Consider the following 19,630-nt stretch of genomic DNA (forward strand, 5'->3'; position numbering starts at 1 on the left):
CATGTGAGTACTGCACAAAAAAAAAGAAAAAAGAAAATGCTGCATCCAAATCCAAAGAGGACTTATACTCACCTTATCTGTAGGGTAATGTGGCATCATGGGTGTCACCAAGTGGGGATAATAGAGAGAAGGATGTGTTGCATGGGCAGGAAAATGTTGATGTGTCTGAAGCTGTTGAGTATGGTGGTGAGAATGTGTAGGTATCTTCTGGGGAATGTGATGAGCATGACGATTTGCATGGAGATGGTGCAACTGAAGTTGGTGAGGTGACAAGGAATGCTGGAAGTGTGGGTAAGCAACCTGCATGTGTAGATGTGCTGAATGGTGATGTTCATGTGTATGGGAAACATTATGGTGCTTGCTATTTTGTGGTGGGAGAGAGTGTGACCCACTGGTCATTCGAAGATCAGAGGCCTTGAGGATGGAAGGAACTGATTCAGTAACACTCTTACCACCACTACCCTTTCCATAAGGTGGGAGGTGGGAGGGTGTGGAGGTAGGTCTGTTGCCTGTCTGATGGTTGAGATGATTTGAAGGCAGGGATGACTCAGTGGTGGGGTCAGTTGAAGTCTTCCTAGGGGTTGCTGAGGAGGAGGAGTCCGATGAGGAAAGGGGCACAAACTGTGAGATGGAAGACACACCACGCGGTGGACTCTGAGATGAACCCTGTCAAACAAGAAAATTTAACAATTATTCAAATAGTCATTTTTTTGTAGTTATAATTTGGCAAAGAAATAAAAATATCATATCAGTCTTGGTACTGGTACTTAACTTGAAGTAACAATAAGGATTTTCTAATGTTTTATACAACAAAATTTCACTCTCTTGGAAAATCATACTATAAATATATCTCTTGGAACAATACGGAAAAAAACATAGAAAATGTAAAACGTATATTTTTCTATAGGGACATTAGTGAGAAGCAGCAAGAGGGAGAGGAGCACCTGAAACATGTCCAAGAGGAGAGAAGGGCAGCCCATGAGAGGCTAGTAATGCACTATGATCACTGTTATAAAGGCTTGAGATTAAGATATAGGGTAATTTTTCTTAAATAATGAAATTTCACACTAAGGGCAATACTGAATGTACAGAATATGTCACCTCACCTTTCTCTCTGCAGTGGTGCATAATTTACAAATTTGTGACTTTTTGCATTACTTAATCTAAGATGGATATGAATCCATATAATTTTCACATTCCACTGAGCCTAAAAATTCTTTTGGTTCATCATCAAATACCAATGAAAATATTTACACTAAATGTGCAATACCCTTGATAGTCAGATTTTTATTTTGTGATTCCCCAAGTTGTCATGAAGAGTAAATACTGAAATATGTAAGTGACATTTGCATGAAGGAAGAGTAGTTCTAACAATATTATATGGATGTAAGGAGGAAATAAAAGTGTTTGAGGACAATATGTGGTGTAAGGTGGTTTGATCGAGTAAGTAGTGAAGGGGTAAGAGAGATGTGAGGAAATGAAAAGAGTGTGGTTGAGAGAGCAGTAGAGGGTGTTTTGAAATGGTTAGGACATATAGAGAGAATGAGTGAATAGAGATTGACAAAGAGGATATGTGTCAGAGGTGAAGGGAACAAGAAGTGGAAGACCACATTGGAGGTGGAAGGATGGAGCAAAAAAGATTTTGAGCACTTGGAGTTTGAACATACAGGGGGGTGATAAGTGTGCAAGGAACAGAGTGAATTGGAACGATGTGGTATACCGGGGTCAATGTGAAGCATCTGGGGTAATCTATGGAAAGGTATGAGGGGCTTGGATGTGGATAGGGAGCTATGGTTTCAGTGCACTACACATAAGAGCTTGAGACCAAGTGTGAGCAAATGTGGCCTATTTTGTCTGTTTTCCTGGCGGTAAATCACTGAATCATGGGATAGTGATGCTATTTCCTGCGAGGCTAGGTAGCTAAAGGAATGGATGAAGGCAAGCAAATATGAATATGTACATGTGTATATATGTACATATATGTGTATGTGTATGCTGATATGTATATGTATGTATATATGCATGTGTGTTTTGGAAAGAGGGGCAAGTATGAAGTCTGTTGGGGATGAGAGAGCTTGGGAAGTGAGTCAGTTGTTGTTCGCTGATGATACAGCGCTGGTGGCTGATTCATGTGAGAAACTGCAGAAGCTGGTGACTGAGTTTGGTAAAGTGTGTGGAAGAAGAAAGTTAAGAGTAAATGTGAATAAGAGCAAGGTTATTAGGTACAGTACATAGGTACAGTCAATTGGGAGGTGAGTTTGAATGGAGAAAAACTGGAGGAAGTGAAGTGTTTTAGATATCTGGGATTGGATCTGGCAGCGGATGGAACCATGGAAGTGGAAGTGGATCATAGGGTGGGGGAGGGGGCGAAAATTCTGGGGGCCTTGAAGAATGTGTGGAAGTCGAGAACATTTTCTCGGAAAGCGAAAATGGGTATGTTTGAAGGAATAGTGGTTCCAACAATGTTGTATGGTTGCGAGGCGTGGGCTATGGATAGAGTTGTGCGCAGGAGGATGGATGTGCTGGAAATGAGATGTTTGAGGACAATGTGTGGTGTGAGGTGGTTTGATCGAGTGAGTAACGTAAGGGTAAGAGAGATGTGTGGAAATAAAAAGAGCGTGGTTGAGAGAGCAGAAGAGGGTGTTTTGAAGTGGTTTGGGCACATGGAGAGAATGAGTGAGGAAAGATTGACCAAGAGGATATATGTGTCGGAGGTGGAGGGAACGAGGAGAAGAGGGAGACCAAATTGGAGGTGGAAAGATGGAGTGAAAAAGATTTTGCGTGATCGGGGCCTGAACATGCAGGAGGGTGAAAGGAGGGCAAGGAATAGAGTGAATTGGAGCGATGTGGTATACCGGGGTTGACGTGCTGTCAGTGGATTGAATCAAGGCATGTGAAGCGTCTGGGGTAAACCATGGAAAGCTGTGTAGGTATGTATATTTGAGTGTGTGGACGTATGTATATACATGTGTATGGGGGGGGTTGGGCCATTTCTTTCGTCTGTTTCCTTGCGCTACCTCGCAAACGTGGGAGACAGCGACAAAGTATAATAAAAGTATAATAATATATATATATATATATATATATATATATGGGAACTTCAGTGAAGGGCGCTAATGGGGAGGTGATAACAAGTAGTGGTGATGTGAGAAGGAGATGGAGTGAGTATTTTGAAGGTTTGTTGAATGTGTTTGATGATAGAGTGGCAGATATAGGGTGTCTTGGTCGAGGTGGTGTGCAAAGTGAGAGGGTTAGGGAAAATGATTTGGTAAACAGAGAAGAAGTAGTAAAAGCTTTGCAGAAGATGAAAGCCGGCAAGGCAGCAGGTTTGGATGGTATTGCAGTGGAATTTATTAAAAAAGGGGGTGACTGTATTGTTGACTGGTTGGTAAGGTTATTTAATGTATGTATGACTCATGGTGAGGTGCCTGAGGATTGGCGGAATGCGTGCATAGTGCCATTGTACAAAGGCAAAGGGGATAAGAGTGAGTGCTCAAATTACAGAGGTATAAGTTTGTTGAGTATTCCTGGTAAATTATATGGGAGGGTATTGATTGAGAGGGTGAAGGCATGTACAGAGCATCAGATTGGGGAAGAGCAGTGTGGTTTCAGAAGTGGTAGAGGATGTGTGGATCAGGTGTTTGCTTTGAAGAATGTATGTGAGAAATACTTAGAAAAGCAAATGGATTTGTATGTAGCATTTATGGATCTGGAGAAGGCATATGATAGAGTTGATAGAGATGCTCTCTGGAAGGTATTAAGAATATATGGTGTGGGTGGCAAGTTGTTAGAAGCAGTGAAAAGTTTTTATCGAGGATGTAAGGCATGTGTACGTGTAGGAAGAGAGGAAAGTGATTGGTTCTCAGTGAATGTAGGTTTGCGGCAGGGGTGTGTGATGTCTCCATGGTTGTTTAATTTGTTTATTGATGGGGTTGTTAGGGAGGTGAATGCAAGAGTTTTGGAAAGAGGGGCAAGTATGAAGTCTGTTGTGGATGAGAGAGCTTGGGAAGTGAGTCAGTTGTTGTTCGCTGATGATACAGCGCTGGTGGCTGATTCATGTGAGAAACTACAGAAGCTGGTGACTGAGTTTGGTAAAGTGTGTGAAAGAAGAAAGTTAAGAGTAAATGGGAATACGAGCAAGGTTATTAGGTACAGTAGGGTTGAGGGTCAAGTCAATAGGGAGGTAAGTTTGAATGGAGAAAAACTGGAAGAAGTAAAGTGTTTTAGATATCTGGGAGTGGATCTGGCAGCGGATGGAACCATGGAAGCGGAAGTGAATCATAGAGTGGGGGAGGGGGCGAAAATCCTGGGAGCCTTGAAGAATGTGTGGAAGTCGAGAACATTATGTCGGAAAGCAAAAATGGGTATGTTTGAAGGAATAGTGGTTCCAACAATGTTGTATGGCTGCGAGGCGTGGGCTATGGATAGAGTTGTGCGCAGAAGGGTGGATGTGCTGGAAATGAGATGTTTGAGGACAATGAGTGGTGTGAGGTGGTTTGATCGATTAAGTAATGTAAGGGTAAGAGAGATGTGTGGAAATAAAAAGAGTGTGGTTGAGAGAGCAGAAGAGGGTGTTTTGAAATGGTTTGGGCACATGGAGAGAATGAGTGAGGAAAGATTGACCAAGAGGATATATGTGTCGGAGGTGGAGGGAACGAGGAGAAGTGGGAGACCAAATTGTAGGTGGAAAGATGGAGTGAAAAAGATTTTGAGTGATCGGGGCCTGAACATGCAGGAGGGTGAAAGGCGGGCAAGGAATAGAGTGAACTGGATCGATGTGGTATACCGGGGTTGACGTGCTGTCAGTGGATTGAATCAGGGCATGTGAAGCGTCTGGGGTAAACCATGGAAAGTTCTGTGGGGCCTGGATGTGGAAAGGGAGCTGTGGTTTCGGGCATTATTGCATGACAGCTGGAGACTGAGTGTGAACGAATGGGGCCTTTGTTGTCTTTTCCTAGCGCTACCTCGCGGACATGAGGGGGGAAGGGGGATGGTATTCCATGTGTGGCGAGGTGGCGATGGGAATGAATAAAGGCAGACAGTGTGAATTGTGTGCATGGGTATATATGTATGTGTCTGTGTGTGTATATATATGTGTACATTGAGATTTATTTTTTTATTTTTTTTTTTTTGCTTTGTCGCTGTCTCCCGCGTTTGCAAGGTAGCTCAAGGAAACAGACGAAAGAAATGGCCCAACCCACCCCCATACACATGTATATACATACGTCCACACACGCAAATATACATACCTACACAGCTTTCCATGGTTTACCCCAGACGCTTCACATGCCTTGATTCAATCCACTGACAGCACATCAACCTCGGTATACCACATCGCTCCAATTCACTCTATTCCTTGCCCTCCTTTCACCCTCCTGCATGTTCAGGCCCCAATCACACAAAATCTTTTTCACTCCATCTTTCCACCTCCAATTTGGTCTCCCTCTTCTCCTCGTTCCCTCCACCTCCGACACATATATCCTCTTGGTCAATCTTTCCTCACTCATTCTCTCCATGTGACCAAACCATTTCAAAACACCCTCTTCTGCTCTCTCAACCACGCTCTTTTTATTTCCACACATCTCTCTTACCCTTACGTTACTTACTCGATCAAACCACCTCACACCACACATTGTCCTCAGACATCTCATTTCCAGCACATCCATCCTCCTGCGCACAACTCTATCCATAGTCCACGCCTCGCAACCATACAACATTGTTGGAACCACTATTCCTTCAAACATACCCATTTTTGCTTTCCGAGATAATGTTCTCGACTTCCACACATTCTTCAAGGCTCCCAGAATTTTCGCCCCCTCCCCCACCCTATGATCCACTTCCGCTTCCATGGTTCCTTCCGCTGCCAGATCCACTCCCAGATAACTAAAACACTTCACTTCCTCCAGTTTTTCTCCATTCAAACTCACCTCCCAATTGACTTGACCCTCAATCCTACTGTACCTAATAACCTTGCTCTTATTCACATTTACTCTTAACTTTCTTCTTTCACACACTTTACCAAACTCAGTCACCAGCTTCTGCAGTTTCTCACATGAATCAGCCACCAGCGCTGTATCATCAGCGAACAACAACTGACTCACTTCCCAAGCTCTCTCATCCACAACAGACTTCATACTTGCCCCTTTCCAAAACTCTTGCATTCACCTCCCTAACAACCCCATCCATAAACAAATTAAACAACCATGGAGACATCACACATCCCTGCCGCAAACCTACATTCACTGAGAACCAATCACTTTCTTCCTACACATACACATGCCTTACATCCTCGATAAAAACTTTTCACTGCTTCTAACAACTTGCCTCCCACACCATATATTCTTAATACCTTCCAGAGAGCATCTCTATCAACTCTATCATATGCCTTCTCCAAATCCATAAATGCTACATACAAATCCATTTGCTTTTCTAAGTATTTCTCACATACATTCTTCAAAGCAAACACCTGATCCACACATCCTCTACCACTTCTGAAACCACACTGCTCTTCCCCAATCTGATGCTCTGTACATGCCTTCACCCTCTCAATCAATACCCTCCCATATAATTTACCAGGAATACTCAACAAACTTATACCTCTGTAATTTGAGCACTCACTCTTATCCCCTTTGCCTTTGTACAATGGCACTATGCACGCATTCCGCCAATCCTCAGGCACCTCACCATGAGTCATACATACATTAAATAACCTTACCAACCAGTCAACAATACAGTCACCCCCTTTTTTAATAAATTCCACTGCAATACCATCCAAACCTGCTGCCTTGCCGGCTTTCATCTTCCGCAAAGCTTTTACTACCTCTTCTCTGTTTACCAAATCATTTTCCCTAACCCTCGCACTTTGCACACCACCTCGACCAAAACACCCTATATCTGCCACTCTATCATCAAACACATTCAACAAACCTTCAAAATACTCACTCCATCTCCTTCTCACATCACCACTACTTGTTATCACCTCCCCATTTGCGCCCTTCACTGAAGTTCCCATTTGCTCCCTTGTCTTACGCACTTTATTTACCTCCTTCCAGAACATCTTTTTATTCTCCCTAAAATTTAATGATACTCTCTCACCCCAACTCTCATTTGCCCTTTTTTTCACCTCTTGCACCTTTCTCTTGACCTCCTGTCTCTTTCTTTTATACGTCTCCCACTCAACTGCATTTTTTCCCTGCAAAAATCGTCCAAATGCCTCTCTCCTCTTTTTCACTAATACTCTTACTTCTTCATCCCACCACTCACTACCCTTTCTAATCAACCCACCTCCCACTCTTCTCATGCCACAAGCATCTTTTGTGCAATCCATCACTGATTCCCTAAATACATCCCATTCCTCCCCCACTCCCCTTACTTCCACTGTTCTCACCTTTTTCCATTCTGTACTCAGTCTCTCCTGGTACTTCCTCACACAAGTCTCCTTCCCAAGCTCATTTACTCTCACCACCCTCTTCACCCCAACATTCACTCTTCTTTTCTGAAAACCCATACAAATCTTCACCTTAGCCTCCACAAGATAATGATCAGACATCCCTCCAGTTGCACCTCTCAGCACATTAACATCCAAAAGTGTCTCTTTCGCGCGCCTGTCAATTAACACGTAATCCAATAACGCTCTCTGGCCATCTCTCCTACTTACATAAGTATACTTATGTATATCTCACTTTTTAAACCAGGTATTCCCAATCATCAGTCCTTTTTCAGCACATAAATCTACAAGCTCTTCACCATTTCCATTTACAACACTGAACACCCCATGTATACCAATTATTCCCTTAACTGCCACATTACTCACCTTTGCATTCAAATCACCCAACACTATAACCCAGTCTCGTGCATCAAAACCACTAACACACTCATTCAGCTGCTCCCAAAACACTTGCCTCTCATGATCTTTCTTCTCATGCCCAGGTGCATATGCACCAATAATCACCCATCTCTCTCCATCAACTTTCAGTTTTACCCATATTAATCGAGAATTTACTTTCTTACATTCTATCACATACTTCCACAACTCCTGTTTCAGGAGTACTGCTACTCCTTCCCTATAAATTGAGATTTATAGGTATGTATATTTGCGTGTGTGGACATGTGTGTATATACATGTGTATGGGGGTGGGTTGGGTCATTTCTTTCTTCTGTTTCCTTGCACTACCTCGCAAATGCGGGAGACAGCGACAAAGCCTAATAAATAGAAATATATATATATTTATTTATTTTGCTTTGTCGCTGTCTCCTGCATTAGCGAGGTAGTGCAAGGAAATAGACGAAAGAATGGCCCAACCCATCCACATACACATGTATATACATACATGTCCACACATGCAAATATACATACCTATACATCTCAATGTATACATATATATACACACAGACATATACATATATACACATGCACATAATTCATAGTCTGCCTTTATTCATTCCCATTGCCACCCCGCCACACATGAAATGACCACCCCTTCCCCCAAATGTGCGCGAGGTAGCGCTAGGAAAAGACAACAAAGGCCACTTTCGTTCACATTCAGCCTCTAGCTGTCACGTAATACTGCACCGAAACCACAGCTCCCTTTCCACATTCAGGCCCCACAGAACTTAACATGGTTTACCCCAGATGCTTCACATGCCCTGGTTCAATCCATTGACATCACGTCGAACCCGGTACACCACATCGTTCCAATTCACTCTATTCCTTGCACGCCTTTCACCCTCCTGCATGTTCAGGCCCTGATCACTCAAAATCTTTTTCACTCCATCTTTCCACCTAAAATTTGGTCTCCCACTTCTCCTCGTTCCCTCCACCTCTGACACATATATCCTCTTGGTCAATCTTTCCTCACTCATTCTCTCCATGTGACCAAACCATTTCAAAACACCCTCTTCTGCTCTCTCAACCACACTCTTTTTATTACCACACATCTCTCTTACCCTATTATTCCTTACTCGATCAAACCACCTCAGACCACATATTGTCCTAAAACATCTCATTTCCAGCACATCCACCCTCCTCCACACAACTCTATCCATAGCCCATGCCTCGCAACCATATAACATTGTTGGGACCACTATTCCTTCAAACATACCCATTTTTGCTTTCCGAGATAATATTCTCAACTTCCACATATTCTTCAATGCTCCCAGAACTTTCGCCCCCTCCCAGACCCTATGATTCACTTCTGCTTTCATAGTTCCATCCGCTGCCAAATCCACTCCCAGATATCTAAAACACTTCACTTCCTCCAGTTTTTCTCCATTCAAACATACCTCCCAATTGACGTGTCCCTAAACCCTACTGTACCTTATAACCTTGCTCTTATTCACATTTACTCTCAGCTTTCTTCTTTCACACACTTTACCAAACTCAGTCACCAGCTTCTGCAGTTTCTCACACAAATCAGCCACCAGCACTGTATCATCAGCGAACAACAACTGACTCACTTCCCAAGCTCTCTCATCCACAACAGACTGCATACTTGCCCCTCTTTCCAAAACTCTTGCATTCATCTCCCTAACAACCCCATCCATAAACAAATTAAACAACCATGGAGACATCACATACCCATGCTACAAACCAACATTCACTGAGAACCAATCACTTTACTCTCTTCCTACACTTCCTAAACTTTTCACTGCTTCTAACAATGTGCCTCCCACACCATATATTCTTAATACCTTCCACAGAGCATCTCTATCAACTCTATCATATGCCTTCTCCAGATCCATAAATGCTACATACAAATCCATTTGCTTTTCTAAGTATTTCTCACATACATTCTTCAAAGCAAAGACCTGATCCACACATCCTCTACCACTTCTGAAACCACACTGCTCTTCCCCAATCTGATGCTCTGTACATGCCTTCACCTTCTCAATCAATACCCTCCCAAATAATTTCCCAGGAATACTCAACAAACGTATATCTCTGTAATTTTGAGCACTCACTTTTATCCCCTTTGCCTTTGTACAATGGCACTATGCAAGCATTCTGCCAATCCTCAGGCACCTCACCATGAGTCATACATACATTAAATAACCTCACCAACCAGTTAATAATACAGTCACCCCCATTTTTAATAAATTCCACTGCAATACCATCCAAACCCGCTGCCTTGCCGCCTTTCATCTTCTGCAAAGCTTTTACTACCTCTCCTCTGTTTACCAAATCATTCTCCCTAACCCTCTCACTTTGCACGCCACCTCGACCAAAACACCCTATATCTGCCACTCTATCATCAAACACGTTCAACAAACCTTCAAAATACTCACTCCACCTCCTTCTCACATCACCACTACTTGTTATCACCTCCCCATTAGCCCCCTTCACTGAAGTTCCCATTTGTTCCCTTGTCTTACGCACTTTATTTACCTCCTTCCAAAACATCCTTTTATTCTCCCTAAAATTTAATGATACTCTCTCACCCCAACTCTCATTTGCCCTCTTTTTCACCTCTTGCACCTTTCTCTTGACCTCCTGCTCTTTCTTTTATACATCTCCCAGTCATCTGCATTATTTCCCTGCAAAAATCATCCAAATGCCTCTCTTTTCTCTTTCACTAATAATCTTACTTCTTCATCCCACCACTCACTACCCTTTCTAATCTGCCCACCTCCCACGCTTCTCAAGCCACAAGCATCCCTTGCACAAGCCATCACTGCTTCCCTAAATACATCCCATTGCTCCCCCACTCCCCTTATGTCCTTTGTTCTCACCTTTTTCCATTCTGTACTCAGTCTCTTCTGGTACTTCCTCACACAAGTCTCCTTCCCAAGTTCACTTACTCTCACCACTCTCTTTACCCCAACATTCTCCCTTCTTTTCTGAAAACCTTTACAAATCTTCACCTTCGCCTCCACAAGATAATGATCAGACATCCCTCCAGTTGCACCTCTCAGCACATTAACATCCAAAAGTCTCTCTTTCGTGCGCCTATCAACTAACACATAATCCGATAACGCTCGCTGGCCATCTCTCCTACTTACATAGGTATATTTATGTATATCTCTCTTTTTAAACCAGGTATTCCCAATCACCAGTCCTTTTTCAGCACATAAATCTACAAGCTCTTCACCATTTCCATTTACAACACTGAACACCCCATGTACACCAATTATTCCCTCAACTGCCACATTACTCACCTTTGCATTCAAATCAGCCATTACTATAACCTGGTCTCGTGCATCAAAACTACTAACCCACTCACTCGGGTGCTCCCGAAACACTTGCCTCTCATGATCTTTCTTCTCATGCCCAGGTGCATATGCACCAATAATCACCCATCTCTTTCCATCCACTTTCAATTTTACCCATATCAATGTAGAGTTTACTTTCTTACACTCTATCAAGGAAACAGACAAAAGAATGGCCCAACCCACCTACATACACATGTATATACATAAACGCTCACACACGCACATATACATACCTATACATTTCAACGTATACATCATATACATACAGAGACATATACATATATACACATGTACACATTCATACATGCTGCCTTCATACATTCCCACCGTCACCCTGCCACACATGAAATGGCACCCCCCTTCCCCTGCGTGCACGTGATGTAGGGCTAGGAAAAGACAATAATGGCTACATTCGTTCACACACAGTCTCTAGCTGTCATGTGTAATGCACCGAAACCACAGCTCCTTTTCCATATCCATGCCCCACAAAACTTTCCATGGTTTACCCCAGACGCTTCACACGCCCTGGCTCAATCCATTGACAATGTGTTGACCCTGGTATACCACATCGTTCCAATTCACTCTATTCCTTGCAAACCTTTCACCCTCCTGTATGTTCAGGCCCTGATCGCTCAAAATCTTTCTCACTCTATCCTTCCACCTCCAATTTGGTCTCCCACTTCTCGTTCCCTCCACCTCTGACACATATATCCTCTTTGTCAATCTTTCCTCAATCATTCTCTCCACGTGACCAAACCACTTCAGTACACTCTCTTCTGCTCTCTCAACCACACTCTTTTTATTACCACACATCTCTCTTACCTTTTCATTACTTACTTGATCAAACCACCTCACACCACATACTGTCCTCAAACATTTCATTTCCAACACATCCACCCTCCTCCGCACAACACTATCTATAGCCCATGCCTCGTAACGATATAACATTGTTGGAACCACTATTCTTTCAAACATACCCATTTTTGCTCTCCAAGATAACGTTCTTGCCTTCCACACATTCTTCAATGCTCCCAGCACCTTCACCTCCTCCTACACCCTTTGGCTCACCTCCACTTCCATGGTCCCATCTGCTGCTACAATCCACTCCCAGATATCTAAAACACTTAACTTCCTCCAGTTTTTCTCCATTCAAACTTACTTCCCAAATGACTTGTCCCTCAACCCTACTGAGCCTAATAACCTTGCTCTTATTCACATTTACTCAGCTTTCTTCTTTCACACACTTTACCAAACTCGGTCACCAACTTCTGCAGTTTCACATTCAAATCTGCCACAAGCGCTGTATCATCAGCGAACAACAACTGACTCACTTCCCAAGCCCTCTCATCCACAACAGATTGTATACTTGCCCCTTCTCCAAAAGTCTTGCATTCACCTTCCTAATAACCCCATCCATAAACAAATTAAACATCCATGGAAACATCACACACCCCTGCCACAAACCGGCATTCACTGGGAACCAATCACTTTCCTCTCTCCCTACTTGTACACATCTTACATCCTCAATAAAAACTTTTCAGTGCTTCTAGCAACTTTCCCGTACACCATATACTCTTAATACCTTCCACAGAGCATCTCTATCAACTCTATCATATGCCTTCTCCAGATCCATAAATGCCACATACAAATCCAACTGTTTTTCTAAGTATTTCTCACATACATTCTTCAAAGCAAATCCCTGATCCACACATCCTCTACCACTTCTGACACCACACTGCTCTTCCCCAATCAATACCCTCCTATACAATTTCCCAGGAATACTTAACAAACATGTACCTCTGTAATTTGAACACTCATCTTTATCCTCTTTGCCTTTGTATTATGGCACTATGCATGCATTCCGCCAATCCTCAGATGCTTCACCATGAACCATACATACAATGAATATCCTTACCAGCAAGTCAACAACATATTCACCCCCCTTTTTTAATAAATTCCACTGCAATACCATTCAAACCTGCCACCCTGCTGGCTTTCATCTTTCTCAAGGCTTTCACTACCTCTTCTCTTTGTTTACCAAACCATTCTCCCTGACCCTCTCACTCTGCACACCACCTCAACCAAAATACCCTATATCTGCCACTGTATCATCAAACATTCAACAAACCTTCAAATTACTCACTCCATCTCCTTCTCACTTCACCACTACTCGTTATTAGCTCCCCATTAGCCCCCATGTGTGGCGGGGTGGCGGCAGGAATGGATGAAGGCAGCATGTATGAATATGTACGTTTATGTCTCCATGGTTGTTTAATTTGTTTATGGATGGGGTTGTTAGGGAGGTAAATGCAAGAGTTTTGGAAAGAGGGGCAAGTATGAAGTCTGTTGGGGATGAGAGAGCTTGGGAAGTGAGTCAGTTGTTGTTCGCTGATGATACAGCGCTGGTGGCTGATTCATGTGAGAAACTGCAGAAGCTGGTGACTGAGTTTGGTAAAGTGTGTGGAAGAAGAAAGTTAAGAGTAAATGTGAATAAGAGCAAGGTTATTAGGTACAGTAGGGGTGAGGGTCAAGTCAATTGGGAGGTGAGTTTGAATGGAGAAAAACTGGAGGAAGTGAAGTGTTTTAGATATCTGGGAGTGGATCTGTCAGCGGATGGAACCATGGAAGCGGAAGTGGATCATAGGGTGGGGGAGGGGGCGAAAATTTTGGGAGCCTTGAAAAATGTGTGGAAGTCGAGAACATTATCTCGGAAAGCAAAAATGGGTATGTTTGAAGGAATAGTGGTACCAACAATGTTGTATGGTTGCGAGGCGTGGGCTATGGATAGAGATGTGCGCAGGAGGATGGATGTGCTGGAAATGAGATGTTTGAGGAAAATGTGTGGTGTGAGGTGGTTTGATCGAGTAAGTAACGTAAGGGTAAGAGAGATGTGTGGAAATAAAAAGAGCGTGGTTGAGAGAGCAGAAGAGGGTGTTTTGAAATGGTTTGGGCACATGGAGAGAATGAGTGAGGAAAGATTGACCAAGAGGATATATGTGTCGGAGGTGGAGGGAACGAGGAGAAGAGGGAGACCAAATTGGAGGTGGAAAGATGGAGTGAAAAAGATTTTGTGTGATCGGGGCCTGAACATGCAGGAGGGTGAAAGGAGGGCAAGGAATAGAGTGAATTGGAGCGATGTGGTATACAGGGGTTGACGTGCTGTCAGTGGATTGAATCAAGGCATGTGAAGCGTCTGGGGTAAACCATGGAAAGCTGTGTAGGTATGTATATTTGCGTGTGTGGACGTGTGTATGTACATGTGTATGGGGGGGGGGTTGGGCCATTTCTTTCGTCTGTTTCCTTGCGCTACCTCGCAAACGCGGGAGACAGCGACAAAGTATAAAAAAAAAAAAAAAAAAAAAAAAAAAAAAAAAAAAAATGTATGTATATGTCTGTGTATGTATATGTATGTATATGTTTAAATGTATAGGTATGCATAAGTACGTGTGCGCTTTTGTGTGTATACATGTGTATGTGGGTGGGTTGGGCCATTATTTTGTCTGTTTCCTTGTGCTGCCTTGCTAATGCGGGAGACGTCAAAGTATTTTCTTTTGATTATTTATTATACTTTATCGCTGTCTCCCGCGTGTAAATACATACATGCCCACACATGCACATATACATACATATACATACACAGACAAATACATATATACGCATGTACATACTTTTATTTGCTGCCCTCAGCCATTCCCGTCGCCACCCAGCCACACATGAAATGGCATCCCCCTCTTCCCACACGCGTGTGAGGTAGCGCTAGGAAAAGACAGCAAAGGCCACATTCGTTCACACTCAGTCTCTAGCTATCTTGTGTAATGCACTGATACCACAGCTCCCTTTCCACATCTTGGCCCCACAAAACTTTCCATGGTTTACCCAAGACACTTCACATGCCCTGGTTCAATCCATTGACAGCATGTCGATCCCAGTATACCACATTGTTCCAGTTCATTCTATTCCTTGCATGCCTTTCCCCCTCCTGGATGTTCAGGCCCCAATCGCTCAAAATCTTTTTCACTCCAGCCTTCCACCTACAATTTGGTCTTCCACTTTTGGTTCCCTCCACCTCTGACATGTATATTTTTATTATACTTTGTTGCTGTCTCCTGCATGAGCAAGGTAGTGCAAGGAAACAAAAAAGGGTAGTGAGTGGTAGGATGAAGTAAAATTACTAGTGAAAGAGAAGAGAGGCATTTGGATGATTTTTGCAGGAAATAATGCAAATGACTGGGAGATGTATAAAAGAAAGAGGCAGGAGGTGAAGAGAAAGGTGCAAGAGGCGAAAAAGAGGGCAAATGAGAGTTGGGGTGAGAGAGTATCATTAAATTTTAGGGAGGATAAAAAGATGTTTTGGAAGGAGGTAAATAAAGTGTGTAAGACAAGGGAACAAATAGGAACATCAGTGAAGGGGCTTATGGGAAGGTGATAACAAGTAGTGGTGATACGAAAAGGAGATGGAGTGAGTATTTTGAAGGTTTGTTGAATGTGTTTGATGATAGAGTGGCAGATATAGGGTGTTTTGGTCGAGGTGGGGTGCAAAGTGAGAGGGTTAGGGAGAATGATTTGGTAACAGAGAAGAGGTAGTAAAAGCTTTGCGGAAGATGAAAACCGGCAAGACAGCGGGTTTGGATGGTATTTCAGTGGAATTTATTAAAAAGGGGGGTGACTGTATTGTTGACTGGTTGGTAAGGTTATTTAAAGTATGTATGACTCATGGTGAGGTGCCTGAGGACTGGCGGAATGCTTGCATAGTGCCATTGTACAAAGGCAAAGGGGATAAGAGTGAGTGCTCAAAATACAGAGGTATAAGTTTGTTGAGTATTCCTGGGAAGTCATAGGGGAGGGTATTGATTGAGAGGGTGAAGGCATGTACAGAGCATCAGATTGGGGAAGAGTAGTGTGGTTTCAGAAATGGTAGAGGATATGTGGATCAGGTGTTTGCTTTGAAAAATGTATGTGAGAAGTACTTAGAAAAGCAAATGGATTTGTACGGAGCATTTATGGATCTGGAGAGGGCTTATGATAGCATTGATAGAGATGCTCTGTGGAAGGTATTAAACATATATGGTGTGGGAGGTAAATTGTTAGAAGCAGTGAAAAGTTTTTATTGAGGATGTAAGGCATGTGTCCGTGTAGGAAGAGAGGAAAGTGATTGGTTCTCAGTGAATGTTGGTTTGCGGCAGGGGTGTGTGATGTCTCCATGGTTGTTTAATTTGTTTATGGATGGGGTTATTAAAGAGGTGAATGCAAGAGTTTTGGAAAGAGGGGCAAGTATGCAGTCTGTTGTGGATGAGAGAGCTTGGGAAGTGAGTCAGTTGTTGTTCGCTGATGATACAGCGATGGTGGCTGATTCATGTGAGAAACTGCAGAAGTGGTGAATGAGTTTGGTAAAAAGCGTGAAAGAAGAAAGCTGAGAGTAAATGTAAATAAGAGCAAGGTTATTAGGTACAGTAAGGTTGAGGGACAAGTCAATTGGGAGGTAAGTTTGAATGGAGAAAAACTGGAGGAAGTAAAGTGTTTTAGATATCTGGGAGTGGATTTGGCAGCGGATGGAACCATGGAAGAAGAAGTGAATCATAGGGTGGGGGAGGGGGCGAAAGTTCTGGAAGTGTTGAAAAATGTGTGGAAGTCGAGAACGTTATCTTGGAAAGCAAAAATGGGTATGTTTGAAGGAATAGTGGTCCCAACAATGTTATATGGTTGAAAGGCGTGGGCTATAGATAGAGTTGTGTGGAGGAGGGAGGATGTGCTAGAAATGAGATATTTGAGGACAATATGTGGTGTGAGGTGGTTTGATCAAGTAAGTAATGAAAGGGTAAGAGAGAGGTGTGGTAATAAAATGAGCATGGTTGAGAAAGCAGAAGAGGGTGTTTTGAAATGGTTTGGTCACATGGAGAGAATGAGTGAAGAAAGATTGATAAAGAGGATATATGTGTCAGAGGTAGAGGGAACGAGGAGAAGTGAGAGACCAAATTGGAGGTGGAAAGATGGAGTGAAAAAGATTTTGAGTGATCAGGGCCTGAACATGCAGGAGGGTGATAGGCGTGCAAGGAATAGAGTGAATTGGAACGATGTGGTATACTGGGGTTGACGTGCTGTCAATGGATTGAACCAGGGAATGTGAAGCATCTGGGGTAAACCATGGAAAGTTTTGTGGGGCATGAATGTGGAATGGGAGCCGTGGTTTCGGTGCGAATACTATCACAATTAACCCAAGTGTTAATCAAACGTTTAATATTATGAAATGTAGTCTTTTGACTCCATACTTAATCACCATATACAATAATATCTATACACAGATTTTCATTAAAATCTGAGGAAGTTGAAAATCTGAGCAAAATGCAAGGATACGTATAGCTTAGGATTTTTCTTGATTAAAAAAAAAAAAAAAGGATTTTTTGCAAATTTCAGTTTAGATACTTTTAAGTACGCTGAATGTGAATCTGTGGTCAAAACCTAAAAATTCCTATAATTAGCAGAGTAATTAGCATGTGAATATTTTTATAACTAATCCAAGTGTTAATTAAATGCTTAATATTATGAAATGCAATCTTTTGAATTCAAATACTTAATTAGGATATATAGTAAGATCTATACACAGATTTTCACTAAAATCTGAGGAAATTGAAAATCTGAGCAAAATGGATTTTCTTGCAAATTTCAGCATAGATACTTTTTTATACGCTGAGTATGAATCTATGGTCAAAACCTAAAAATTTCAATTATCAATTGAGTGATTAGTATGTGAATATTATTATGATTAATACAAGTGTTAATTGAAATGATTTTTCTTGATTTTTTTGAAAAAATGGATTTTCTTGCTAATTTCGGCACAGATGCTTTTAAGTACGCTGAATATGAATCTGTGGTCAAAACTTAAAAATTCATATAATAACTTGAGTAATTATAATGGGAATATTACTATAATTCACCCAAGTGTTAATTAAATGCTTAATATTATGAAATCCAGTGTTTTGGCTCCAAATACTTAATCACCCTATAAAATAACATCTATTCACAAATTTTCATGAAAATTTGAGGAATTTGAAAATCTGAGCAAAATGCAAGGGTATATATATATAGTCTTGGATGATTTTTTTGAAAAAATTGATTTGCTTATTTCAGTTCAGATGCTCTTAATTACGCTGAATATGAATCTGTGGTGAAAACCTAAAAATTCCTTTAATTAACCAAGTAATTAGCATGTGAATGTTATCATAATCAATCCAAGTGCTAATAAAACACTTAATATTAAGAAGTGCAATCTTTTGACTCCAAATAATCACGATATACATTAAGATCTATACACAGATTTTCATTAAAATCTGAAGAAGTTAAAAATCTGAGCAAAATGCAAGAGTATAGCCTTGGATTTTTCTTGATGTTTTGAAAAAATGGATTTTTTTGCTAATTACAGCACAGATACTTTTAAGTATGCTGAATATGAATCTGTGGTCAAAACCTAAAATTCATATAATAACTCGAGTAATTATAATGTGAATATTATTATAATTTGCGCTACCTCGCAAACGCGGGAGACAGCGACAAAGTATAATAAAAAAAAATAAAATAAATATATATATATATATATATATATATGTCAGTAGGGTTGAGGGTCAAGTCAATTGGGAGGTAAGTTTGAATGGAGAAAAACTGGAGGAAGTAAAGTGTTTTAGATATCTGGGAGTGGATCTGGCAGTGGATGGAACTATGGAAGCGGAAGTGGATCATAGGATGGGGGAGGGGGCAAAAATTCTGGGAGCCTTGAAGAATGTGTGGAAGTCGAGAACATTATCTCGGAAAGCAAAAATGGGTATGTTTGAAGGAATAGTGGTTCCAACAATGTTGTATGGTTGCGAGGCATGGGCTATGGATAGAGTTGTGCGCAGGAGGATGGATGTGCTGGAAATGAGATGTTTGAGGACATTGTGTGGTGTGAGGTGGTTTGATCGAGTAAGTAACGTAAGGGTAAGAGAGATGTGTGGAAATAAAAAGAGCGTGGTTGAGAGAGCAGAAGAGGGTGTTTTGAAATGGTTTGGGCACATGGAGAGAATGAGTGAGGAAAGATTGACCAAGAGGATATATGTGTCGGAGGTGGAGGGAACGAGGAGAAGTGGGAGACCAAATTGGAGGTGGAAAGATGGAGCGAAAAAGATTTTGTGTGATCGGGGCCTGAACATGCAGGAGGGTGAAAGGAGGGCAAGGAATAGAGTGAATTGGATCGATGTGGTATACCGGGGTTGACGTACTGTCAGTGGATTGAATCAGGGCATGTGAAGCGTCTGGGGTAAACCATGGAAAGCTGTGTAGGTATGTATATTTGCGTGTGTGGACGTATGTATATACATGTGTATGGGGGTGGGTTGGGCCATTTCTTTCGTCTGTTTCCTTGCGCTACCTCGCAAACGCGGGAGACAGCAAA

The 19,630-nt window shown here is 42.0% G+C and overlaps 1 protein-coding gene across 1 annotated transcript in view; it reads right to left on the reverse strand.

Annotated features, from left to right (window-relative positions):
* Window positions 1-19,630, reverse strand: part of LOC139757028 (uncharacterized) — a 109,138-nt gene that overhangs the window by 1,841 nt on the left and 87,667 nt on the right. Inside the window, exon 3 of the mRNA XM_071677011.1 lies at window positions 73-666. Within this exon, the coding sequence (XP_071533112.1) occupies window positions 73-666 (594 nt within the window). The remainder of the gene's footprint in view (window positions 1-72; window positions 667-19,630) is intronic.

The sequence above is a fragment of the Panulirus ornatus genome, chromosome 24 (genome assembly GCF_036320965.1).
Source record: "Panulirus ornatus isolate Po-2019 chromosome 24, ASM3632096v1, whole genome shotgun sequence".
Lineage (NCBI taxonomy): Eukaryota > Metazoa > Arthropoda > Malacostraca > Decapoda > Palinuridae > Panulirus > Panulirus ornatus.